The sequence below is a fragment of the Acomys minous genome (assembly GCF_964271855.1).
Source record: "Acomys minous genome assembly, chromosome: 8".
NCBI classification, from domain to species: domain Eukaryota; kingdom Metazoa; phylum Chordata; class Mammalia; order Rodentia; family Muridae; genus Acomys; species Acomys minous.
The window spans coordinates 7089896-7115859 of record NC_140489.1 but is presented as its reverse complement, the minus strand read 5'-3'; the positions used below and the strand labels follow the sequence as shown (position 1 = coordinate 7115859).

Genomic DNA, 25964 nt, shown 5'->3' with positions numbered 1-25964 from the left:
GAAGTGTGTGAGTGTGTGTAGAGGGGGGGGGGGTGCGCACGCACGTGCATGCACACGTATTTATGAATACATATGGGGGGCAGAGGTCAACCTCACATATCTCCCAAAAGCCATCCACTTTTAGTTGGGCCTAGAACTCGCAGGGCAGACTAAGCCGGCGGGCCACTGAGCCCCATGGATCTTTCTGTCTCCTCAGTGCCGTGATTAAGAGCACTTGCCACCACACCTGGCTTTTGATGTGGGTGCCAGGGATTGGACTCATCTCTTCGTGCTTGGGCAGCACGCACTTTACCCAGCTGGGCTCTCTCCATGCCCTGGACATCTTCTGAGGATCACCTAGCTCCACAGCAGCTGCTGGACTTACCTGAAAGTTTTCGTGGGGGATGCATAGCTCTTCCTTTCTCTAGGTTCTGCTCGACTCTGACCGGTCCGGACTGAGGCGTCTTCTCTGAGCATGGTATGCAGCCTTGCCCTGTGGGTGATGGCTGAGAGTCCTAAGGTGCACACAGGCGCCTCTGCAGTCTGTCCTTTAGGTTGCTGCTCACAGGTCAGGCTTCCTGGAAGTCTTGGCCTCTTGGCTATGGTGACCTTGGAAAGTCATTTGAGATGGGTGGGTAGAATTCTAGGATGGGGATTGGTTTGTATGCGCTTGAGGGCCTCGGGTGTTATCATTTATGAAGAAGCTTGAAGCCTAGGGGGCTTTTGGCCAGTATAATGATTGGAACTTAAGTCTTACCAAGTCATGATGACCATGGCTCCTTGGCAGCCTTGCATCTGGACCACCCCGGGCCTCCGCGTCTATCACTGCCGGCTGAGCAGCGTTCTGAAGAGGCTGGTGGGAAGATACAGCAGGTGCCACGTAGATGCTCACCACACGCAGTACAGAAGAGAAATGGCCGAAGGTATCCCCAGAAAAAACACCTGGCAGTGGCCAGGCCAGTTTGTTTACCCAGCAAAAAGTAGGGTGAGACCCCTTTCTCAAGAACTAAGCAATTTTTCTGCTCCCCCGCAGCTGTGAAATCTGGCTTTGCTCCCTACCTTCTGCCAGTTTCTGCCCCCTCAAAGTGAGTAAACAATCTGCGTACAGGCTGGCAGGTGGCCCCAGGACTGGCTCCCAGTGCTCAGCCCTCAGGCCACAGGTCATTCCTTTGTTCCCACGTAAGATACAAACACAAGAGGGCTCTGGCCAGAAGGCTATCCTGTCCCTGGGCTTCCTTCTCTCAAACTTGGGTCTCCTAGACCTTGTAAGTTCATCAATTCTGAGCAGTTTCCTATTTTCACAAAGCTTACTTACCTGTTTAGAGGTAGGAGGCCAGGCACCCACACCCCCCATACGCTATCCCCAGGAGGAGGGTGCCACTAAACAGTGTCTACTACAGGACTCCAGCAACGCTTAAGGCCAAAGGCACCTACTGCGTTGAGGTCAGCAGAACCATCTAACCTCCAAGACCCCACATCTGCATAGCCCAGCAGCCCGGCCATGTCCAACGTCTCCCTGTGCCCCAAGTGTGTAGAGAAAAGGAACAGCCCAAAGAACAGGAAGGCCAAAACGTTTAAGTTATTAAATCAAATATACAGAGTGATTCATTTAATATGTACATATTTACAGAAATGCACTTTCACAAGGAGGGGGGCCGGGGCCGGCAGGTGGGCAGTGGCCTGGTGCCCGCGGCAAACGCTGACAGCTGGGAGGGGGTCTGTGTGAAGGCACTTGTCACAAGCTTCAATACTGCCGCCATCCCGGGAGGGAGACTGAGCAGTTGGGAAGGGCACTTCTGAAAGCACAGTTGGAGATCTCTGGAGAGTTCTGGGCAGGAGGAAGCAAGGACGGCAGGCTGGAGGGGCTAGCCAAGGCATGGGCCAGGTCTGCTTGCCAGCCTTAGGCCACACGAGTGACCTCCAACCCCACTGAACCACAGGCGCCACCAACAGCTATAGTAACCAGCATCACACGGGCCACCAAAGGTCCCACTGACAGCTGCAGGCCAGCCCCGGCAGCTAGTGCCACTTACAGCCATGGGTGTCACCGACAGCCACAAGCCGACAACCACAGATGTTTCTAACAGCCATAGGTCCCACTGACACCCACAGGCCAGGCCCATTGCCGTGGGTGCCACTGATAGCCACAGGTCCCACTGAGAGCTACAGCTAAGACAACAGCCACAGTCCCGCTGACAGCCTCAGGCCGCACTGTCAGCCACAGGTCCCACTGAGAGCCACAGGCCACACTGAAAGCCACAGATCTCGCTGAGAGCCACAGCCCAGCCCATGGGTCTTGTGGGCTTTTGGGCCTCGAGCCAGAGAGAAACTCAAATGAGGAATAAAAAAGAAGATTCTGTAAACAGCGACAGCCTGTGGTAACAAACATTATACGATTTGGTGAGAACACAAACACGCCCTGCTCTCCTGCCACAGTGCGTGCGGACACGGAAACGTTACAAAAATAGCAATGATCCGAGAATACTCCGTTGTTTTCTGCCTGACAGCCATTGAATAATTTATACAAGGTTAAAGAAACGTAAAAAATAAACATTTGTTTTTTGTTTTTGGTTTTGTTTTTTACACAAAATAAAGAAACTATGCACACGGCCTTGGGTCCTGTGGTCCAGCAGGCAGCATGGCACCAGCAAGAGTTCCGGGTGCCAGCCTGGCAGCTAGCCTACTCCCTGCCAGCACAGAGCACATCCTTGGTGCTTCTGACCGCGCGGTTGTCCACTTTGGGCCCTGGAGCCCAGCAGGCTGGCCTTCCCAGGGAGCAGCTGGGGTCTTTGGTGAATTTGTGTGAGAGGAACTTCTCTGCCTCTGGGGAGTCCCCGTCTCCACGGCCCAGCTCCTCATCCTCCTCGTCCTCCCCACCAGCCCTGTGGCCGGCTGGCCCGGGCAGTGCCTCGCCTGCCCTGCGGGGCGGCGGTGTGAAGTTCTTGCACTGATAAAGGACATCCTTGTGGCCCCCAGTGCCCAGGCCACTGCTGCCTGGCCGCTCAATGGGGTTGCGGATGGGGTTGAGCGGAGCCCACTGGTTGTTGGCGCTCTCGTCCCGTGGTAAGCGGCTCCTCTCACGCTCTTTCCTGCGCTTTCGCGTCCACCATACGCAGATGACCACACAGGCGAGCCACAGCACACTGAACACACTGCACAGCACAGGTACCAACAGACCTACGTGGGAGGAGAGGAAATAAGCATCCTCGGGTCTCCAAGGCCAAGCAAGGTCTCTTTGGTTTCTAGAACGGAGCTGGGGTCGCAACAGATGCACCTGCAGATTCCCACTGGTCTCGAGAGTCTGTGAGCCCCCCATCACCCCAGCTCACCTGTGGAAGAGCCACCCATGACAACTGTTTCCACTTTGACCTCAGTGACAGCCAGCAGCAGTGAGCTGTTCCCTCGCTGAGTGATGGCAGCCACGATGGCATGGGCTGTACTCTGAATCAGGTTGCCGTCAGGCAGGTCCCTTGCAGGGCTGAAAGACTGCAACAGAGGATGACACTGGGGGACAGCCCGACAGCCCAAAGGTACCCTGGCTACATACCAGGAACCTGTCATGGCCACTGCCCAAACCCTGACCAGTTCCTAGCCAGATGCACAGAGGACTGCCACGGGTAGAGCTGCAACAGTGCTCTGTGCTACATATCGTAAGGACCTGAAAGAGCCTGGAGGCCAAGAAATGGGACGCCCAGTGGATGCCCCACCAGAGAGGCTCAGAGAGCGGCCTGGCTCTCCCCAGGTCAAGCCCCTGAATCCTGTATGGGGACAGTTGGCCTTCCTCAGTCTACTCAGCTCCCAGGTCTGCACCTAAAGACACACACACACACACACACACACACACACACACACACACACACACACACACACACACAAGCCTCACCCCTCCAGCTCTACTTGTGTGTCCCTGAACACCGTGCTCCTCCATTACAGCATACCAAAAGGCTTCTTTGATCTCCTCCTCACCCCTCCCTTGGCTAGCCCCTACCCCTGCCATCCCATGGCCACCTCTTTCAGGGATAGTTCCAGAACACCCTCTCCTACCTCCTTGCACATGTCAGCCAGGGATCCTACCCAAGAGCCAAAGTGTGGCTTCAGAAGCCAGGCAAAAGAAGGGACTTGTGCTGTGTGGTGAGCCAGGAGTCCTGGGAGTCACTGCTCACGCTGCTTCTGGAACTCTATCTCCCACTAGCCTGTGCCCATCTTGACATCTCTGCCTCCGCCTCTGCCCTGGGGCCTGCCAGTGCCTCTGCCCAACCCTCCCCCCCACACCACGCAGCCAGCACCGCCTCACCGAAGCACGCCCCCTGCTAACCGCACTGGGCTCCTAGCAGAATCTCATCTCACACCCCTGCTGCCTTTCATCCATCAGCTGGCCCCATGGACTGCCAGTGACCATCATCCACACGAACATCTTGGCGTTCTTGCCTCTTACAGCTCTTACAGCCCTCGCTATTGCTGCTTTCCAAGTGGGTACAGCTCCCCACCCAGCCCCACTCAACTGTGGAGGTGCCCCCCAGGGGGATGCCAGATCTGGTTCCCATCTCAGTCCCCACTCTCCAACTGCCATTCTCCCATGTAAATGCCTCCCTGCCTCAAGTTTGCCACTGCCCTCCTCCTCCAAGATGCCAGAGTGCCACAGCCAGGGGGATTAGAGCCTGCCTGGGACAGGTCCCCACACTCACCACAGCCACCTCCACGGCACTGGCCCCTGAGGGTGCACGGTCACAGAGCAGCAGCAGGAGGCGGTCTCGTGCCACTGCCCTTGTGGCAGGCAAGGCTCGGATTCCAGCGCAGATAGCGTCCACGGTGGTGCCCTGGGCAGAAGGGCAATAGGTTAGCAGGGCCTGGAGCCTGAGGCTGCTCGTCTCTCTGCTGGCGGGGGCTCCATCCACGAGGCAGAAGAACAACAGCGGGAGCCTCCCCTGTCCCTGACCCAGCGTGTCTGTAGGCAATGGAGGAGCTTAGGGAAAGCAAGGTTTGTCAGGACCGGCGTCATGGTTTCCAAGCTCCTCCGTTCCAGGGGACAGGCAGGTTAGTTCCAAACATCCAGAGGATGAAGATGGGATGCTATCACAAACAGGAACTATCCTTTAAGTGGCGATCTAAGGTACCCCTGCAGTCTAGGCTCCTGGAACACTGGAGGAGTAGGCAACCCAGACAGGATCTACTCTGCCCCGCATGAGCCCACTGGTGGCCATCTGGCCAACTATGGCTTCTGGACTTCCGGGAGCTGGGCCATGACTCTAAGGGTAAGCTTTGAAGTACGGGGCTCCCCCAAGATCACTTACCTGAGGCACTTGGTCACGGTTAAAGCGCAATGTGAGGCGTGCACAATTGTTGTCTAAATGGGTGGTCCGTGGCAGGCAGGGGGTGCTGGGTGGCAGAGGCTCCTCAGCTGTGCACTCCCCCCAGTTCTCACAGGGTGGCTGCAAACACTGACCCAGGGCCTTCTCCCGGCATTGCTGCCCTGGTGGGCACTGGGCACTCAGGGCGCTGGGCTGGCCAGAGAGCAGACAGGGCTTCCATCCACACCACACCTGGGGGGAGACACACCCAGGAGACACACATGGGAATGTGGGACCCCAGGCAGGCTCAGGCAGCACGGGAGATAACACATGATGGAGTCCGTGAGTCCCAGGCCAGTGTGTGTACCACCCAGGGACCCGAGGGAGGGAGGCAGGCGGAAACGGCTCAGGAAAGGGCTTTCTATCCAAGGAGAAAGAGCAGAACCTGGGATGGGCCTCAACTTCCCCAAGAGTACTGGGAAGAGAGGTGGGTCCGGGACCCCTCCCAGTTTATCCCCCTAGGATGAACCTCAGAACTGGGCAGCCTTATCTACCAACACCCCCACCCCTGCACCAGCCTCTTGATATCTGAGTGAGCCTAAAGGCTCAGACTGCTCAGGGTCAGAGTGCAGGAGGGGTGCACGAGGGGCTGGCCCCACCTTGCTGCAGTCCTGGTGGCCATCCAGGCAGCGGCAGCTGTTGCAGTCTTCTACCCAGGAACTCCCATGTGGGAAGGTCATGCCCTGGGACCAGCAGGGCCTCCTGATTATGACCACTGTGACGAGAAGGAGGCGGCTCAGCAGAGAATCCAGGGAGGATGGGCCTGGTCCACGCCCTGACCAACGTGGCCACAGCCAGCCTACCTTCCTGGCATCTGGGGCCTGAGCGGCCTGGTGGGCAGCTGCAGCGGTACCCGTTGATCTCGTCCACACACGTCGCTCCATAAGCGCAGGGCGAGGACTGGCACTCATCGATGTCTGCAGGGAACAAAGCGGCTGTGTTTCTTACGGCAGGAGGGTGGGAGGATGTGCCTCAGGCCACCTGACCCCACAGCTACCTAGGCCGAGACGGCTGCTACGCTATGGCTGTCACTCGGCCAGTCAGAAGCCTGCTGGCCCACAGGCCTTTTCCCTCTTCCACGGGCCTCTGTGCTCCACTCTTTCTGAGGTGGCCACGCCCACAGAGACATCCTTGCAGTCAGAGGTGAGCATGTGCATTCCGCCCTGTAAGCCTATCCCCCTCCTCCCAAGATGCAACTGGCTCTTCAGGGAGGACTAGGAACCCACAGGACACAGACATGAAAGAGGGGCGTGGGAGAGCTGTGTCCCCAGCTCTTGACACTGAGGTTGCCAGGTGGGGGCCCAGGACAGACCCCCTCCGCCCCACCCCGATTCCTTCTATCCACCTAGGCTGCTTACTGATGCGGCAGTCAGGACCCGCAAATCCGGGGGCACACTCGCAGCGGAACCAGTTGATGCCATCAACACAGATGCCTCCGTTGTAGCTGCAGGGGAGAGGGTGGTCATAAAGGGGTTCCTCGTGATGGGCCCTGCCCCCTACCAGCCTCCTGGGCTGCCACTCACCATGGCAGAGGGTTGCAGTCATTGGTGTCTGGATTTGGGGGGAGAAGACAAGGTGGTTATTTCAGCACACACACTTGCCCATCACGCCTCTGCAGCATATCTTTGCGTCTGAGGTTCATGGGTAGACATTACCCTATCCGTCCCAGCCTGGCACAGGGAGCAGCAAAGTGCCAGGAAGGCCCAGGAGCCCCAGGCAAGGCACAGGGAGTGGGGCTATAGTTGGAGTGGGACCTGTGCCGCAGGCTGCACAGTGGTGGTGGGGGAGGGGGAGGGGGAGGGGGAGGGGGAGGGGGAGGGGGGAGGTAGCGGACGCTGCAGATCTGGGGTAGGGGTTGAATTGCAAAAGGGCAGAGCAGAACATCGAGAGCGTGGAGGTGTGAGAAGGAGGACAGGTGGAGGGACAGGTCTTCGAGGCAGCTGGAGGAAGGGATGAGGAGCTGGGTGAAGACACGCAGACCCCCACAGGCCTCCCCCACCTGAAGCCCCTCCAGCTCACTGTGTGTGCAGGTGCGGCCCTCCCAGCCATCCCGGCAGATGCAGGAGAAAGAGTCCCCGCTGCCCACGCAGGTGCCTCCGTTCACACAGGGATTGGGCAGACAGCTGCTGTTTTTGGCTGCAAGGAGGGAGAAAGGGCTCCTTGTGATGCCTGGGCAGACCCCAGCACAACTCGGGGCAGGCAGCCTAGGGTAGGGGTGGGTAGCAGAGCACGCCGGGGCTATGCTGGGCAGGTAGGGGGCTCACCGATGGTGCAGGTGCTACCCTTCCAGCCTGGAGGGCAGGCGCAGCGGAAGGTGTCGCCACTGTCATAGCACGTGCCGCCGTTGCTGCAGGTGTAGGCGTCGCACTGGAACTCGCCTGCAAGCATGCGGGCGCTCAGCGGGTGGTCCATACTGACCACAGCAGGGCCCTGGCGGGCAGCCCCTTCCACTTGTTTGCGGGGACCCCAGGCACTCACGTGAGTGGCAGGTCTTCCCCTTCCAGCCATCGTCACAGGCGCAGTAGAAGTCGTTGACCAGGTCAAAGCAGCGGCCGCGGCTGTGGCAGGGGTCGGGGAGGCAGTCGTTGGGATCTGGGGGGAGGACGCCGGTCAGCGGGGGTCACCGGCGCTGGGGAGGGCTTCACGGAGAAGAGCAAGAGCTGGGCCCAAGCACACGAGAGCCTGGGATCCTACCCCATGACTTCAGGCCCACGCACACAATGCCGAGTAGGACACAGGGGCGGAGCCAGGCCTTAGCCAGTGGGGCAGTCCACGTGAGGCGGGGGTCTGCAGGAGGACACACTCACTGATGTCACAGAGCTCGCCTTCCCAGCCGCTGGGGCAGAAGCAGCGGAAGGAGTCCACTTCGTCGATGCACGTGCCCCCGTTACGGCAGGGCCGGCCCATGCAGTCGTCAATGTCTGTGGGAGAGGTTAGGTGAGCTGTCCCTGCGGCTGGCCAGCCGGCCCCACCCCACTGGACTCTGCGGGCCACTCACTCTCATGGCAGTAGGTGCCCGTGAAGCCGCTGTCACAGACGCAGGAGAAGTTTCCCCCAGGCAGGCTGACACAGCGCCCATGAGGGCCACATATGCCAGAGGGCGCTGCACCATGTGCCCTGGACCCTGTCTCGAACCCGCAGCCATCAACCACTGTGGGAAAGACGGACGGGGATCAGACCCATCTCCACCTGGGCTCCCACCCTGCCTCGGGGGCTGCATCCCGCACCTCTGCACACCCCGCCAGGGCATGTCTCCCTGGGCACCGAGCAGTTCTTGCCGCCAAAGTCTTCTGGGCAGGCGCAGTAGTAGTCACCCTCGAGGTTGTAGCAGCGCGCACCATTGAGGCAGGGGCTTGGCTCACAGAGATCCAAATCCACCTGCAGATAAAGGGTGGGGTGGGGGGTGTACATCTGTGAGAGTCCAGCTCTAGACAGAAGCACTGTGTAGTGTAGACAGCCAGGCCCTCTCAGGCTTAGACCAGGCAGTGCCAAGCTGAGCTCAAAGCTCCCGCCCACCCGAGAATATCCAGGCACCATCAGCTGGACGGAAACACCTGTGGGCCACCAGCCCCCTCCTGCCGTCCTCGCCTCCACAGCAACCAAGCTTCCTCTGCCTCCCACAGGCAGCATCCGGCCTTGGCTCCTCCTGCCGGCAGGAAGGCCAGCTTCTGACCCCCATGTTGCCAGGCTACCCTTAGGGCTCAGAGAGGACCTTCCCACAGCCAGCCTCACCATACTCCCTGGATCTGAAGCCAGCCGTTTGCCATGGGCCCCAAGAAGCCCACCGCGCATGAGGCTCACCCTTTTCACAAGGGCCAGAGCAAAACCACGTGTCACCCAGGACAAAGATCACCCAACAGAGGTCAGGGCAGCGGCCGTGGGGAAAGCCACCCACTTTTTCCTAGGCACACCCTTGACCCACGATGGGCCCACACATCTAGTACTTGGCTCTGCCTTTGACGGGGGTGGGGGGGTGGGGGGTGGGGCAGGTTCTCACAGGCTGCCTCCTTGCATCATCCCATTAGAGGGCACAAAGCACAGGACTGTTGTGACAAAGGCCAGGCCCGTCTTTGGTGATGCTATGAGGCCCCCTCCCAGCTAGGCTTCTGAGTGTGGGCAAAACACCCAGCTCCCACCAAAGCCCTCCAGGTCACTACCTCACAGTGCAGCCCAGAGAGGCCCCGTGGGCAGTGGCAGCGGACGCCATCCACCAGGTCCTCGCAGATGCCACCTCGACGGCAGGGGTTGCTGGCACACTTGTCATACTCTAGCTCGCAGTGCTGGCCTCCAAAACCCCGTGGGCATACACACTGGTACCCATTTACCAGGTCCTGGGTGTGTGGACAGGTGGGTGGGTGAGCCTGCCTCACCCGACCCCTACCCCACGCCCTCCAGCCACACACCGCCCTCTCCGGTCTTGGCAGGGCATTTATCAGCCTCCTTACCTTGCAGGTGCCGCCATGTTGGCACTGCCCGTGACAGTCGTTGACATCTAGGGACAGAAGGGCACGTGGGCAGGGTCAGGCGGGGCCCCTCTCTGTGCTCCCCAGCCCCACCCACCTGCGCCGCCCACCCATACTGACTGATATGGCAGTTGATGCCCTTCCAGCCCGGGAGGCAATCACAGTAATAGCCGCCAATCAGGTTTTTGCAAGAAAAAGCATTAAGGCACGGCTTCCCTTCGCACTCATTGGCGTCTGTGAATGAGACAAGGGGGGCTGTGGGGCTCAGGCCCCACGTTTCCCACTGTGCCCCACACCTGGCACCCGCAGCCCCAGCAGTGCCAGCAGCAGCAGCCACATGCACAGCGCACAACCCATGCATGGACGGCCCCTAGGGAGCCCTTACCCAGCTGGCAAGTAGCCCCCACCCACTGCTCCGGGCAGATGCACTCAAAGCCGTCCACCTGGTCCACACAGGTGCCGCCTGCTGCACATGGATTAGAGGCACACTCGTCAATGTCTGCAGGGGCAGGGGGTGGGGGGAGAGAGAGAGAGAGAGAGTGAGTGAGTGTTGTAGAGGTGTGGCCAGCCAATGGGAGGGCAAAGTCACTGGGCATAGAGCACGGTCAGTGGATGAGTGAGAGTTTCTAGTTAGTGTAGATGCATGAACTGTGGGTATGGGGTGTGGCCAGTCAGTGGGATGGCACAGCCAGGGAGTAGGGGGACAGCCCATGGGGGCTCGGTCAACAGTAGGGAGACACGGCCCAATGTAAAGAAGCAGGAACCAGTTGTCATCTGCCCAGTGTCCACTGTGCAGTGGATCCAACCACTCCATCCACACTCCTAGGTGCTGCCCACTCCCTACCTCCTGATGCCCCCGGACACTCACCGAGCGCACAGGTAGGTCCACTCCAGCCCGATGGACAGTGGCATTCAAAGCCAGACGGCACTTCATGGCAAGAGCCCCCGTTGGCACATGGGTTGGAGGCGCAGGCATGCTCAGCTGCAGAGCCAGAGTGAGAAGAGTGACACCAACCAAACTCAAGCAACTCCTCCCCAAGCTCACAAAACCCAGAGTCCACTGGGGGCACAGCCCACTGTACCACAGTGAAAAGTGGGCTCATCCAGGCTCCCCGAGAAACAACGGCATTGTAACGTACCCCGCTCGCAGTTCTTTCCCAAGTAGCCCTCTGGGCAGGCGCAGAGATATTGGTCAGGCTCAGCGTTGATACAGGTACCCCCATTGACACAGGGGTGGTGGCTGCCACAGTAGTTCAGGTCTGGGCAAAAGAGTAGAGCTTTCAGGGACGGCCCTATCTTCAGAGCTTAAGGCCTGGCCCTGCCCACTGCCCACCATCTACCTTTGTCACAGAGCAGGCCACCCCAGTTGGTCTCACAGTCACAGTGCCAGGGCTCCACACAGCTGCCGTGCACACAGCCAGGGTAGGGGACACACTCATCACAGAACTTGCCCTGCCAGCCGTAGCTGCACCTGGGGGGGGGGGTACCGAGTGGTGAGCCCATCAGACAGGCAGATGAGTAAGGGGTATGGGAGGCAGGTACTGAAGTGCAGGCCACCGCCACTGGGTCTTGGCCATAAAGAACAGCTCTGAGCCAGCCTCACTGTCATGGGCATTCCCGGCCACTGGCCGACATGATCAGCCCAGCTGTCCCGTCACTCCTCTCTGAGTTATTCTAGGACTCAGCCCTGAGCCAGGCCCCACAAGCAGGCGCCGGGGAGGAAGGCCAAGCCGAGGGAGGCCCAGGGACATGATGCCAGGTCCTGCTCACCAGGTGCTGTTGGGGCCACAGCACAAACCAGGGTCTGAGGAGGAGAGGTCCTAGCTATCCTGGTCCAAGGACTATGTGACCTTGGGTGGCACCCATGTCCTCACTGCTACTCAAGGGCTGAAGTTTCTCTGATTCCTAGGAAAGTCCAACCCACGGGCTGTCTAGCCAGCCTGAAGGGAGGGCCACACGGAGTGGACCTGAAGGTCTTGGCTGACGCCGTAACCCTAAGACCTGGCTCGGACCGCACAGTCGATTAGAGTCACCTCTGGGGAGTCCCTCAGGATGTAAGTGGGTGTCCAGCATAGAGCCAGTAGGTGAGAGTATAGGGTTCCAGTAGGCAGCCCTCTGGGCCCTGGACAAGACTCTGGGGGCCCCTTCCTTAAAGGCTAAGGCCCTGCGGGGCAGGAATGACGTGCAGGCCACGTCACTTCCACGCCGACACCCGCCACAGAAGTTATTTTTATAGAAGGAAAAACCACAGCCCTTCCTGAGCAGCTTGGAGCCACGCACACAGACAGTTATCAGCTCGGCTCACCCAGGCTCACCTAGGGAAACTGAGGCTGGCTATAGGATCTAGCCCAGAATGTCTAAGGCAGGCCCACAGTAGGCCTCCCATCTATAATTGGAGTCTTCTCCCCCAGGTGATACGGGGAGTTGAGGGACAAAGTGAGGCTGTGACTTGCGCTGGGTTATCCACCAGGGAGCTCCATGGCCAGCTAAGAGGCCAGACCCTGTGAGTCCCAAGGGTGAGTTCTCCACCCTGGGCGGGCCATTCCACACCAGACCCCACCTTGTGGCTTTCCTGCCAGTAGTTCCAGGGCTTGGGGAGGGTGGCAGGAAAGCCCAGCCATCTCCGCAGTAGCATCCGGTTGGGGAGGGGTGTCCTCTGCTGAAACCTGAGCCCTGGACAGCAGGAGGCTATTTGGCCTCACCTTCTGGCCCAGGGAGGAGGGGAAGGCACTCACCTAGTGCCCCCTAGCCCGGTTCTCCCCCCTAGTACTCCTGTTGGTGTGCTACCCACAGCCTTCCTGCACTGTGTGGAGGTTGACTTCTTTCATCTCCCTCCTGCGCAGCACTGACCACAGGGGGACGCTGGTACAGCCACACCTTGGGCCAAGGAGTGAGTGTGGGCCAAGGGTTTGAGGGCAGGCTCCTAAGTTTACCACCAATGTAGGCCACATCTGCCCAGAAGTCATGCCAACTCCAGCACACTGCTCAGAGCCAGGCTGTAAAAGACTTACACCAGACAGAGAGCTATCCCCATGGACAACTGCTGCCCCCCCCACCCCCACTTCTCTCCTAGGATGTGGCTCCTACAATAAGATGCTAGCCTATCCTGACACAGGTGCTCCACATGCTGCCTGGAGTTCATGCAAAGCCTGTCTGAAACCAGTGTGTGCAAGTGACACTGGGGAGTGGGGGCGGATCTCCACTGCACACACATTGCTTTTTGCCCTGGGACCAGCCTGGCTGCTGTTCACATCACCACCCAGGCCGTTGTCACCGCACCCCTCCCCAACCCACCTCCACTCCCCACTCCCTGGCCATCACTGGCCTCACTGACCTCACCTGAGAACACTCACGAAGCATACCCATCACTCAGAGGGACACCCAGGGATACTGAGAGCCAGGATGGCAGGGGGGCATTGACAGGCTGACCGCTGGAGCTCCTCATCTCCAGACCCTTTTTCTATACCCTCCAGCACCCTGGCCCGCCTCCCCAGTTCACAGACCTGAGGGTGCCAACCTTCACCCGCGTGAGCTCTACTCGACCCTCTACACCATCACCTTGATCTCGTTACACCCACAAGGCTTTGCAAGCCTCAAAGGGCTTCTGCTCTCTGCTCTAAGCTGCAGGACCCCTTCTGGCCTCCCTGAAGCTCTAGGTCCCTTGTCAAGCCCCTAGTTAGTCTCCGTCTACACGCTTCCAGCTGCACTGTTCCCAGCCTCTCCTCTCCACCTGACCATTGGGCTGTAAATGTTCCTGTATGCCACACGCTCCGGTGCCTTAAGGCCAGGCCAACCGGAACACCCATTTTTATATATGCCAGGCTGCCTCTCCCATGGCCATCCCTACCTCAGCCACCACAGCGCCAGTGTTTAGTAGCTCAAGCTGGCAAGTGTGCAGGCCCTTCTTGACCATCCTCTCACTCCTGTACCAAACTTATCACCAAACCCCTCCCCCCTCCCCCCGAGAGCGTCTGCAGGCCCTGTCCACCCCTCCACCCCACTGGCCCGTCACTCTTCTTTTGTGGTCTCCAATATACTTTCTTCCTCCTTGCCTCTGTGGCTCTGTGGCTCTCCTAAGCCTCTCCTGATAGGGTCCCTCTTCTCACTAAGCCTGCAGCTCTCCCTTTCCCAGTAGCCTGCCACTGTGACTTCCTACTGCGCTCCTCGGGGTGCAGACTCCTCATATTTATGTAGGGGCCCGCATGCCCGCATGCACTCCCGCATGCGCACACGCGCACGCGCACACGCACACGCACACGCACACACACACACCCGCATACCTTTGGCCTCTGTCTCCTGGTGGTGTGACTACTTGACCACCCTCCCTTGTCCCCTTCTAGATGTCCTAATGGAGAAAATGTCACACTGGGCACACCACATGCTCAGGATAGCACGGTCCCCTTCATGGCCACAAGCTGCACCTCTATAGCCTCCGTCCTTCCTGCACGGTGGGCACCTGGCATGAAGCCCATACATACTCCACGGCCTACCAAAGCCTGCAAGGTACTCCAGCTGCTGCGGGCTCTACAGCAACTCAGGTGAAGAAGGGCGGGCACGGTGCTCACCTGCACTCCCCAGGCACAGTGCATCCCCCGTGGAGCAAATTACATCCTTGTTTACACACGGCTGGAACAGAGGGGGCAGAAAGAGGCACAGCTGCAGCCACCCGTGCTGGCCATGCCCTGTGCCCACTCCCACGCCCTCAGTGGGAGCGCCCCCCCCCACCTTCTTTGCACTCCTTGCCCATCCAGCCGTCCATGCAGGCCTTGTTGCCATACTGGTCGCAGGTGTAGTGGCCGAAGAAGTCGTTCCGGGGCCGGCAGAACTTGTTGCAGGTGGCGCTGTAGTAGTTCTCGTCACAGCGCACGCGGATCTGCAGCTCCAGGTGCGCCACATGTCCGCTGAAGTGCAGGCTCTTCCAGCGGTCCTCGGGGTTGATCATGCCGGCGTGGGACACCCGCTCAATCAGCAGCTCCTCTTTGGGAGCAGCAGAGTCAGCGAGCAGCATCGGGCTTACCCACCCGTCAGACCCCAGGAACGCGCGGCACAGGGCAGCCAGGCAGGGGAAGGCTGACACCGGGTCAGGGGCCAGGGGTGTGGGGGGAGACGCTGTCCAGGCTCCCATGGGAAGGTGGGACCAGAAATCTAACCCGAGGGGGCCCAGGAAGCTAGCACTCCTGCTCCACCCTCACAAAGCCAGGGTCAGCAGGTTGTAAGCCCTAAGCTTCCTTCCACGTGCCCTGGGCAACAACACATCAGCCATGGCCACCATTCTCTCCTCCTTCCTGTACTACCTCTGGCTTCCAGAAGCACCCTATCGATGCATCTTTTTTTTGTTGTTGTTTGTTTTTCAAGACAGGGTCTCTCTGTGTAGCCTTAACTGACCTAGACTCGCTTTGTAGACCTCGAACTCACAGTGATCACCTGCCTCTGCCTCCTGAGTGCTGGGATTAAAGGCGTGCGCCGCCACGGCCCGGCTTCTGACCCGTCTTAAAACAAAATTCTAGGGCCCCACTTACACAGGCTGGGCCTCCCAAACGCACTGAGCAGGCTGCACAGCACCCGCCACTGCTGTTTGGGATTTTCTATCTTACGGAACTCCCCATTTTTTCCTCCTGTTGCATTAGTACCTGCCCAGCTGGGTACTCAGTGCCTTGGGCTAGCGCTCTCCTTACAGGGGTGGGGTGAGGGTGGGGGTGGTGGGGGTGGAGGGTGGGGATAGGGGGGGTTGCATCAGGCGCATTAGCCTGTCCTTGTTAAGGCCCTATTGCATTCCTTGGGCCTTGGTGACCCCTACCCTAGCAGTCTGTTCTCCCTGTTCATGTATCCTTGAGTATCATGAGTAGAACCGGGTTTCATCCTGGTCATCATGCATTGCTTTGGAAGGTCTCGAGGGTGACATTTGACCCTAGCCTCAGGTCCCATACATCAGCCACCCTGTGCCTCCACCTTCAAGAACAGCCAGAGCCCCTTAACCGCTCAGGCTGCCCGTCTCAGCGCCCCTGTCTTAATGTGCACAGCATCCTCTCTGCTGGCCTTACCTTGGCCTTGCAGACCCTGTCCACACAGCAGCTAGAGCAATCCATCCCCAGAAAGAGGCCGGGATCCTCACTGGCCCCAGAGCCTGCCTGACCTGAAGGTAGCCTGACTGGCTGCCTCATCCCCAAGCACGGGAACGCCACCCAGATCTTCAAACACTGGGTGTGATCTAGCCTCTGGGCCTTTGTGCCTACAGCCAGTCTCTGCTCAAGGAGCTTCCCTGCGTGTCCACAGAAAACCTCTGCCTCACCGCTAAAAGGCTGAGGTGACCCCACCACATACACACACGACACACAGAACAGCCGGCTTTGAGGTGGTGACCCTCAAGCTTCCTGTTCCAAGACAGAGAAAACACCACACAGCCAGAGAGCCACTTGAGGGCATCCCATTCCACTGTGTCACTAGCATGGGCCCCAAAGAGTGCACTGGGGACACCAGGAATGGAGGGACTGTACACACAGCTCTGCAAAGCTGCAGGTAATGGAGCGAGCCATTGCACTCACAGAAGACAGAGGACTGGGCACCTGGCCACAAGCACGCTGGCCCAGGGACCAGTTTCTCAGCACCTTGGGGAAATGCTGCTGGCAGCGTCATCGCCCACCCACTTCCCCCAGTACAGGGTACACTCACCATCTGGAGTGGTCTCGTTGTCCCAGTCCCAGGCCTCCACAATGAGGGTGAACGAACGCTGCAGACAGAGGATAGCTGGTCAGGTGTCTGAGGCTCCCTCCCACCTGCTGCTATTCAGGTTGGCATCCCATGTGGCTCTGGGATGCTCAGGCCTATGGCTCTGTGGTGTCCTCCTGTCACCATCTTCTGTCCCCAACACTGGCTCCTTTCCTCTGCAGACCCCCAGATATCCCAACTCAAATGTAGAAGTTTTATCTCTGGCTGTATCTGTCAGGAAACTCTGGCTCCTTGCTCTTGGGGTTCTTGGGGTTCAGCCCAGCCACGTGCAAGCTCCTTAAATCAGCAAAGGGTTCAGGCATCTGTGGGCTAAGCACTCCGCTGGGAACACATCCCTGCGCCTCACTGAGGTATAAGCTGAGGTTGAGAATATGTGATGCTGTGTATTTTAAGCCCACTTGGGAGGATGGTATCCTGGCCACTCCGCAGTCCCTCTAGCGGGCACATGGAGGTGTTTACCCAGAGGGCGCCCCCCCAACAGACAAAACCAGCAGAGAGTAACTACCATCCAGAGCAGGGGTTAGGGAGCTCTCCTGCTGTTCAGACAGGGGATACTGAGCCCAAGAGGTGCTATGCTCAGCACAGCCTCAGTCTTAACCATAGCCAGCCCTCACCATCTGTCCCTCCTGCCCCGGGCCACAGTGATGAGCACTGCTGTTGGCTGTTACCTTGGCAACATAAGGCCTGCCCTTGTGAGAGGGTGGCCTGCACCCACCATGCCTTGTCCCTCGAGTCCCCTTCCTCTGCATCCTGGCTGTGCTCAGGAAACTTCATGCTTTCCTGAATGGCTGAGCACACCACTGGCCATTGCTCAGCCCCCAAACCCTCCCCTCAGATGCACTGGAGCCCCATCTCACCTGGTCCTAAGCCCTAGGCTTTCTAGGGATTTTCCCATTCCCCACTGAGCCTGCCATAGCCAGCCTCCCTGGGCCTGGGGTCAGGAGACCTTGACCCGTTCCCTGTCTGTTGGCACCTCAACCTAGACACCCTCACTTCCTATTCTGGCACCTCCTCTGAGCACCTGTCTTTAGACATAGGGCCCATGCCACTGTGAGCAAGGCCAAAAGCAGAGGGCCACTAGTTCCCCCCTAAAAGTCCCTGGTTCCATGAAGCTACTACCAGGTTTCTTAATACTCACTAATCCCCCTTAAATTCTCTTCCCCACACCCACGCCCCTGTTCCCACCCTAACAGCTCCTCTCCCTGGTCTCTGAGCAACCACAGGTCTCCCAGCCCTATCCACAGAAGCCTAAGACGTCCCCACAGCACTGCCGTCACCGGCCTTGGCGAGAGCCTATCTGGTGCTCTACAGTTTCTCCCTTCGCTCCGCCACATCACGCAAACCACTGTGAAAGCCTTCCTCCGGGGCCTCCACTCTGCCAAGTCTGTCTCCTTGGTGATAAGCCAGGTACCCAGTCCCTTCTCAGGCCTTACCTGCCCTGTTCCTTCACCCACCCACTGGTCAGAGTGTAGAGCACAGTTCAGACACTGCCTGTTGCCTACGGCCCCTGCACCAACAGGTGGAGCTAGAGAAAGGGAGGGAGAAGCCCAGGTCATAGAGCCCCAGGAGAAATAGGCTAGAGCCCAAGGGAGAAAACAGTGCAAAGAGGAGGGGGAGGAGGAATGAGGGCCAGAAAGGTGGCCAAGCGGGCAAGGACTGCGAAACGGAGAGGGCCACAGACCCCACCGTGGACACCATCACCGATTCCCACAAACACAGGTGGCCAGTGGGATCTGATGCCACCAGGCTTGACACTCGCTCTGCTGCATAGGGGCAAGGAGCTGCTGGGCTATCAGAGGGCAGGCTGCGCCTGAGGTCACTGCCATCACTGCCACAAGCCAAGCCCACCAGCTGGGTACAGAGGCATGGCCACAAGGCAGGCATAAAAGCCCGGGTCTGGATTCCCTGCACACACCTGGCCTTCAGGTGAGTCAGGAGCACTCCCAGGAAACCCATGCCAGCCACACAGGTAGGGTTACCACCACCTTAGCCTGAGCCCAGGGCTCCGGTTACCTGCTCCCGCAGGGACATGGCCCGCCCGCCGCCCAAGAGGGCCTGTCGCCCGCCAGCTGGGCTCCCTACACCTGGATGGCAGGAAGTCATCTGGGGAGAACCTGAGCCAGCAGGCAGGCGGCACCTGTGGCTTCTCCCCACCTGCCACAGCGGCCCCCCAGCTCCTCCCTTCCCCCAGCCTCCAGCACCACATCCCTCACTACGAGGGGCAGTGTGCATCCCTGCCTGAGAAGCCAAACCCTACAGCTGACAGAGGGACAACGATGCCTAGGCTGGAAGCCTGTGGGATCTTGGGGCCCTTGGGGTATGTAGGGGCTGGGAAAACTGGAAGAGTACGGGAGAGACAGAGAGCTACCACCTGCCCAGGTTCCCCAGAAGCAGAGACAAACTTCTGGTCCTTCCTCCTAGGCCAGCCCTCCTGGGCCACCTGCCTGCCAGCCTCTGGAGGCTCTACGCATCAGAACCTCTTCCTACAAGCCTGGCCCCAGACACACCCACAGCCCAAGTCCATCGATGTCTGGTCAAATGCCAAGTCTTCCTGCAATCCCCCTCGCCTCGCCCTCAGACAGAGCTAATAAAATAGGACAACAAACACGGGGAAGGTCCACCTGGGACCAGGCGTGCCTCCTGCCTGACAGCTAGGGTTCTCAGCACCCAGCAGCAGGCACGACACTGGCTCTAATCCAGCCGTCTAACTTGGCCACCCCCCCCCCCGACAGAGCTCCACACTTGCTGCCAATGCCTGAAGCCCTAAACACAGACAAGTTTCCTGAAGCTAGAGCTTCAGAGAGGCCCAGACCTCTGTCACCACTGTCACCCAAGGCGGAAGGGGCAACCCTCTTAGGCATTAGGTCTCTGGATCACAGGAAGAGACGGTAGGCTACCCCATACTAGAGCTTAGACAGCCACAGCCCACATCAGAGACCAGCTGAGGCCTGGCCCAGGCGCCCCAGTCACCCACTGCTGGAGAACCCGGGCGTGAAGAGTGAAGCAGCCAGCGGGTACCCTAACACGCCTCAGTTGTCCGGGGTTGTAGCTAGCCCAGGATCAGGTATGCCCATACCCAGCTCAGGATGGGGTGTGTGGACAGAGACTAGTTCAGGCCTTCAGTCTGCTCACAAACCCCTTCTGGGTTTGCGAATTAAGTTCTGTCATCTCCTTACTACCAACTAGCTCAAGCCCTTGCCTGGCTCTCTAGGACCTCTCACTGGTCCAGCCCACTTCCCATCCCCTCCAGATACCATGACACATGGCCGGCCTGTCACACTACAGCCCTGCTTTCCAATCAATCCCGTGGGCCCAGGGACAAAGGCCCCATCCACTTCCATGTCTGGATCCTCCACTGGCTTGTGCCTCCTGGGACACCCCTGTGCTGTGGGCTACTGGGAGCCCTACTTCACTGCACACTGTACAGCCTTGAACAAGACCCCCACAACCCACGAGGGGTAGGTCGGGTACAGAACAAAGTGCCACCTGGCCCTAGTTCCACCCAGGGAGGACTCTGGGTCTCATGGGGATGGTGTGGGAGGCACGATGAAGAGGCCAGTGCCCTTCCCAGTCCCGGAAGGCATGGAGGGCAGTGTACACGCAAGGTGCAGATTCCAGAACGCTCAGAACGCTGGGTCAGGTGGTGCCAGTGTGACCATGCCACCGGAGCTGCTCCAGGACGTTCTGCTCTGACTAGGTAGAACTGTTTAGCCCTCTGCCCTATAGGACAGTCCTGTCCTGATCCTCGTCTTGCCACCCTCAAGAACACACTTGGCCATGTGCTAGACAGCCAGCAGGGGGAGAGGACGGATTTATGTAAGACAGAGCCACACTAGGGACTTCAGCTGAGGACGTGCTGGGCATCCTACAGCCTCTAGGCTTGAGGACTCACAGTCAAAAAGGCACTGCATCCATCTCGAGGGAGGGGAGCCAGGCTACAGCGCTGCTGCCACCGCAGCTCTTCTGAGGCACAGAAACCAGGTCAGCCTCAGAGCGCACCTCACTTTCACACAGGACCCCAAATGAGCCACGGAGCCCACACTTTACCATGACACCATTCCTGCAGCTCTGATGGTACATGCACCACTGACCTGCCACCAAGAAAACAGACTGGAACAGGGCTGCAGCCCTGTGCTCAAAAGGCAAGCTGGTCAGGCAGAAGGCTTACAGCAGAGACCTGCCCTCTCTGGCAGCCTTTCAGGAGCCGAGCCCCACTACACACAGGCCAGCAACCACTTTTCTCCTCATTCAGCCAACAGAGACACCCCCCCCCCCCGAAGATGCCTCCCACCAGACCCTGAAGGAAAGCTCTCACTCTTCCCAGAACCCTCCATCAGCCGCCCGCTCAACCCACAGAGCTCAAGCATGTATGGCAGGCAGCAGAGCCACCCCAGGGAAGACACACATCTCCTGGGGCCATCTGCAACGTGCACAGCCTGATGTGGGTTGCTGCGCCTTTCCGAGACACATCCAGAGCCACCGCTACACCAGTGCAGACAGAGGGGGACTCGTGGGAGGCCTGGGCTTATTCTCCTCCCATCTCTCCACAAGGCCCTCCTCCAACCCAAGGAACCCAAGTCCCAGCTGGTCCTTGCTGTCCCCGGGAACCAACTGCTCTAGAGGGCACCTGGATTCCCAATGTACCCTGGCTTACGGAACAGAGCCGAACTTGTGGCAAACCGAGCCGCATGGCCGCAGGGCGGTTGCTGAAGAGCGGAAATACCAAGAGCCTGGCATCACAGCACCAGCTAGAGGCCTGGCAGCCAGGTCATGCAGCAAGAGGGGAGAGCGGGAACCAGAAGGGTCCCCCAAACACAGGATACCCTTTAACCCCAAACCTCCATCCAGGCTAGAAACGTGCGCCTTCCTGGGGCATTTGGGGAAACCAGCTGGGAACAGAATGAAGGAAGTTAAAAATGTCCTCAAGACCAGGTACCCTGACTCCAAGGAAGGCAAGGCCTGTTCCATCCCGTCCCACACCAACCGGCTGGCCAGCGGGGCAAAGAGCCACAAGGGACACGCGTTGGCCCGCCACATTCCTCCAGGCCCTCCCTACCCCCACACCCACCGCTGCCAACTCGAGCAGAAAACACATCCTCGGGTAGCGATTTGGAGCCACGCTGGCTTGGGCCCAAGTGCAGATGACAGGCTGTCGGCCCTGCTCAGACCTGCCTGCTGTGCTGCTGTGGGGGCGAGGGGGGCAGGGCCAATAGTAACTGCCTAGGGCCCCTCCCATGCCTGCCCCTGCCTTTTCAACTCCAGGGACACACTTCCTATCACAAGCCCCCAGGGTTGAGGATACCTGGCTAGGCACTGGAACCTATGTACAGGGCAGGAGCCCAGGAAAAGGTAAAGCGAAGGTACAAGCTGGGTGGCCTTGGAAGGAGTTGTCCGGGGCTCAGAGCAGTGCAGGGGAAACCCTGCCTGCCCAATCTTGGCCACGCCTGGTCCCCAACTGGTTTCTTTCAGGACCCAGGCACCAGGCAGACCCACTCCCATGGTTCTGGGTTGCCGGACCAACCAACCACAAGCCCTCGGTCAGGACAGCTCTTGTGCCATTTCCTGATAGCCCACCGCACTCCCTAGTCAAAGGGCTTACCCACACTAGCTGTTTTTGACCTGAATCTCAAGGCTTTGCCCACGCTCACATCTGCTCCCACCTGATTCCACCCATGTGGACATCAGGTAAGGAAGGGTATGAGCCAGGACCAGAAAATGAACAAGACCAAGCACCGTACGGCTCCCAGCTCCGAGGCCTTTCCACTACAGGCACAGGGCCTGTCTCCCCAATGCTGGATGCCCACCACCTTTCCTCCCAGCATGTCCAGGTTTGGGTTCCTGCCTGACCTGGCCACCCCTAAGCCGACAGAATGCTTCTCGATCCCAGAAACTAACGAGCAAAATAAAAAGTCCACAAACGGCGGTGCCACAGAGGGTTTCAACTTGGAGCCTAGTTAGTGTCTCTTCCCTTGAGGGGGGGGGTCTTTCCATCTGTAGCAGCTTCTACAACACACACACACACACACACACACACACACACACACACACACACACACACACATCAGGCCATCCCAGTACAGGTACCGGGGGTGCCTGTCCGTGCCCTCGGGCATCCAGGAAACTGCAGGGCAGGAGCAGGCTGGCCACGGGCCCGGACGGCTCCGCCAGGGCCTGCCCTAGACCAGCCCCAGCACGCGCAGCGCACATGCCTGCGCAGTCTACCGGGCCGCAGGCGCCTCGCACCTCCCCACGCGCAGACACGCGCACGGCGACCTAGGCACACTCCGAGGCCGCCGTGCAAGCAGACCTCGGCCACCCCACCCTGCCGCGACCCCAAGCCTATCGGTCCCTGGGTACCCCGCGCGCCCACGTGGCCAGGCGCGAATCTGGTCTCAAGAGCACGCGCCCCAGGCCCGCCCGCGGCGCGGCGCCCCCTGCCGGCCCCGCCCCGTCTGGGCGCGCGCGGCCCGCACCCGCGCGGCCGCAGGTGCTGAAGGGACCGCGGCGGGCGCCGAGGCGCGCAGGGAAGCTGAGTGCGGGGGAGGGGCGCACGTACCGGCCAGGCGAACTGAAAGGGAATGACGACGAGGCCCGGGTCCTGGTGGCCGCCGGTCCGAGACCGCGCGCGCGCTCGGTCCCCCGCAGCGCCCGCCGGCGGCAGGTAGAAGGAGTTGCCACCCAGCACGGGCGTGGCGCCGTAGCCGTAGCTGCAGGGCCCCGTGGGCGTCACCTTGGCCTGGTACTCCTTAAGGCACACGCGCACGTACGTGTCGCACTCGTCCCGGCCGCAGCCCCCCGCGCGCGTCGTCCGGCCGTCGCCGTCACAGCAGGCGCCGCTCAGCAGCTCCCCGTTCACGTTCCGCAGCGCGCTCAGCTGCAGCTCGAAATAGCCCATGGGCCGCGCCGCCTAAAAATAAGGCAGCGGAGAACGCAGGGAGGCGCGGGCCGGGGTCGCCGAGCCTCCGCCCCGCCCCCACCCTCGCGCTGTCCCTAAGGCTCCGGACTGCGGTCGTTAGTGCGCCGCCAGGCCGGGAGGAGCGGCCCTGCCCGGTGCGCCCCGTCAGCGCCCGTCGCCGCCGCGCGCCCCACTCACCTGCACGCACAGAACCAGCAGCAACAGCAGCCGCCGAGGCAGGCGCCCCCAGCCGCGTGCCCGCATCGCCGCCTCGACCCCGCCCGCGGCCCCGCCGCCGCCGCCGCCGCCCTCGCCCGCTACAGCCGCCGCGCTGGCCTCCAGCGCCCGCCCGCCCTCCGAGCCCGGCGGCGCACAGGCGGCGGCGGCCGCACAGGCGGCGCGGGCGGGGTCGAGCAGTGCGCGCGGGCTGCGCGGCGGGTGTGCAGGGGAGGCGGCGGCTCCGGCTCGTTGCGACCGCGCTCCGGCGGCCGGCCCGGCTCCCACCCGGCGGCGGCGGCGGCGGCGACGGCGGCGGCGGGTCCCGGCCTCGGCTCTGCGCGCCCGCGCTCCCGGCACCGCAGCCAACAAGTTCGGGACGAGACTGACAGCTCGCTCGCCCATTCGTCACCCGCGCACCTGCATATGCATGAGAGGGCGGGGCTTCTCAGTGGGGTGGGGCCGTGGGGGGGGTGCTGGGGGCGCCCCTGGCTTTAAAGGAGGCGAGGGCGCGGTCTGTGCTCCCGGTGGCGGGGCGCAGGGCCACCAGGCTGTGGCTTCTCCTGCGCCCAGGCTCGCTGAGGTGGGGCTTCTTCTGCTCCAGAATTCTCGCCCGGGTTAACAGCCTGGGAGTGGGGCGCCCCCTGAGGTCACCGCCATGGTCCCCTCCCATCAGAGCGCAACCACTCTGGCGCTGCTCTTGGTCCCAAAGGAGATGCCGCCTGCTGTACACATCAGGATTTTGTCCCCACGCAGAGCGGGTGGGGCCCTGGGACCCGAGTGAGCCCAACTCCTGGTTCGCCCCCTTCTTCCGAGGAATCTCCCTCGCTCCGCAGCCTCCTGTCGCTTCCATACCAGCTACAGGGGGCGCTGCTCCCCTCCGACGCCGAGCCCTCCCTTCTTCCAAGCGCACAGGTTGAGTAGCCAGTCAACAAATACTCCTTCCTGCAGTGTGTTCCCTGTACGGGAGCTGAGATGGAGATAGCCAGAGGTCCAAATTTGAGGGAAAGGAAACTGGCATAAAGGATAGTGGTCCATGTCAATGAGCTACCCAAAGAGTATTTTCCAGCACTCTGGGAGTCGAGGTCAAAAAGCCTGGGTGACCCACCCCTCCACTACCATCTCTTAACCCCGTTCCTAGGTGATCACCTCCTACGTATGTCAACACCAGGGGTTCTTCGTCTACAAACTGCCTCTCTTCCACACGACAGGGCTAACCTCAGTGATTAGAAAGCCTACCTACCCTTGGAGCCAGGTATGGAGGCACACACCGGTAGTCGCAGCACTGGGGGAGGCAGAGGCAAGTGCAATCTCTGTGAGTTCAGGGCCAGCCTGGTCTACAAAGCAAGTACAGGACAGCCAAGGCTACACAGAGAAACCATGTCTGGGGAAAAAAAAAAGACAAAAAAAAATTAGAAAAAAAGAAATCCCCACAATTGAGGTGGTGATGTGCTATCCTCCCCTTGAAAATCCCACATTAGCTGTGCTGTCTTTCCCCGCAAGGCTCCTCTCCCTAGTCTCCTCGACTGGACCGTATCATGGTAGAAGGAAAGTGGATCAGGGCTGCCACCCATTCTCCTGGGCAGTGCCAGGCAGCCTACACAGGGAGTCGAGCCCTGGTAAGTCTTGATCCAGTTCGCCTGCCCTACCACACTGTCTGGTGGTCCTCCACAATCTCCTTCTGCAGAAGCAGTAGGCCTGAAAGCATATGCCAGCATCCCCCACTCTTGTAGTGCTCCCGGCTCTTTCCACTCAGAGTGCTCCCACCCCAACCTGAGCCCAGAGAGCCCACAGGCAGGTAGGGTACGTGAGGGACCAGACACAAACCAGGCTTGGCTACACCCAGAGCCCCCACCAAATAAGGGAACTGGAGTGTGTTAGAAGTCTTCCCGTTGTTTGCATCCTTCAAGAAACATTCCCTTACCTTGCCTTCCGCCATGGCCCAGAGACCTGAGGCCACAGAGGACAGATAGCCATAGCTTCCACCTTGCCTATGTTCACCACCTCTCTGAGGCACTCAGCCAAGCTGTGACCTGGGCAGCCACAGCCCTGGGCTACCTGCAGGGGCCTCTGTATAAAGATGGATGGTGGCAGAGACAAATATTGTAGACCAGCAAACCGTAAGAGTCTAAAACCAGGTAGGGCCCTCCCCTAAACACCAGAGGGTGGGGCCAGCAAGGCGAGGAGGAGTAACACGCCGCCACGGTCCTGGGGCTGAGAGAACCTCACAAGGCAGCCAAACCAAGGTGAGTGGCATACCACAGTCTTCCTGCTGATGCCGATGGGAACTCACAATGAGCAGGGCTGGGCTGTGTCACACAGTGACTTACATTTTCA

The 25964-nt window shown here is 59.9% G+C and overlaps 1 protein-coding gene across 4 annotated transcripts; it reads right to left on the bottom strand.

The window, feature by feature from the left end:
* Positions 1-1534: 1534 nt before the first annotated feature.
* Positions 1535-24027, bottom strand: JAG2 (jagged canonical Notch ligand 2). 4 transcript variants are annotated; one of them, XM_084791433.1, is made up of 26 exons: positions 23610-24027; positions 23073-23423; positions 16460-16517; positions 14516-14767; positions 14356-14416; positions 11131-11261; positions 10930-11049; positions 10659-10772; positions 10176-10256; positions 9911-10024; positions 9773-9819; positions 9485-9658; positions 8555-8705; positions 8326-8478; positions 8135-8248; positions 7806-7919; positions 7592-7705; positions 7347-7463; positions 6851-6878; positions 6686-6771; positions 6131-6244; positions 5927-6042; positions 5271-5519; positions 4665-4796; positions 3309-3465; positions 1535-3156 (listed from the first exon to the last, which is right to left on the bottom strand). In XM_084791433.1, exons 1-26 carry the CDS (start codon positions 23673-23675, stop codon positions 2660-2662), a joined length of 3711 nt encoding a protein of 1236 aa, XP_084647559.1. In that variant the 5' UTR covers positions 23676-24027; the 3' UTR covers positions 1535-2659. The 4 variants fall into 4 exon arrangements, with proteins under 4 accessions (XP_084647559.1, XP_084647558.1, XP_084647561.1 ...); XM_084791432.1 differs by having other exon boundaries at positions 10176-10289; positions 23610-24025; XM_084791435.1 differs by lacking the exon at positions 9911-10024 and having other exon boundaries at positions 23610-24026.
* Between the last annotated feature and the right edge of the window lie 1937 nt (positions 24028-25964).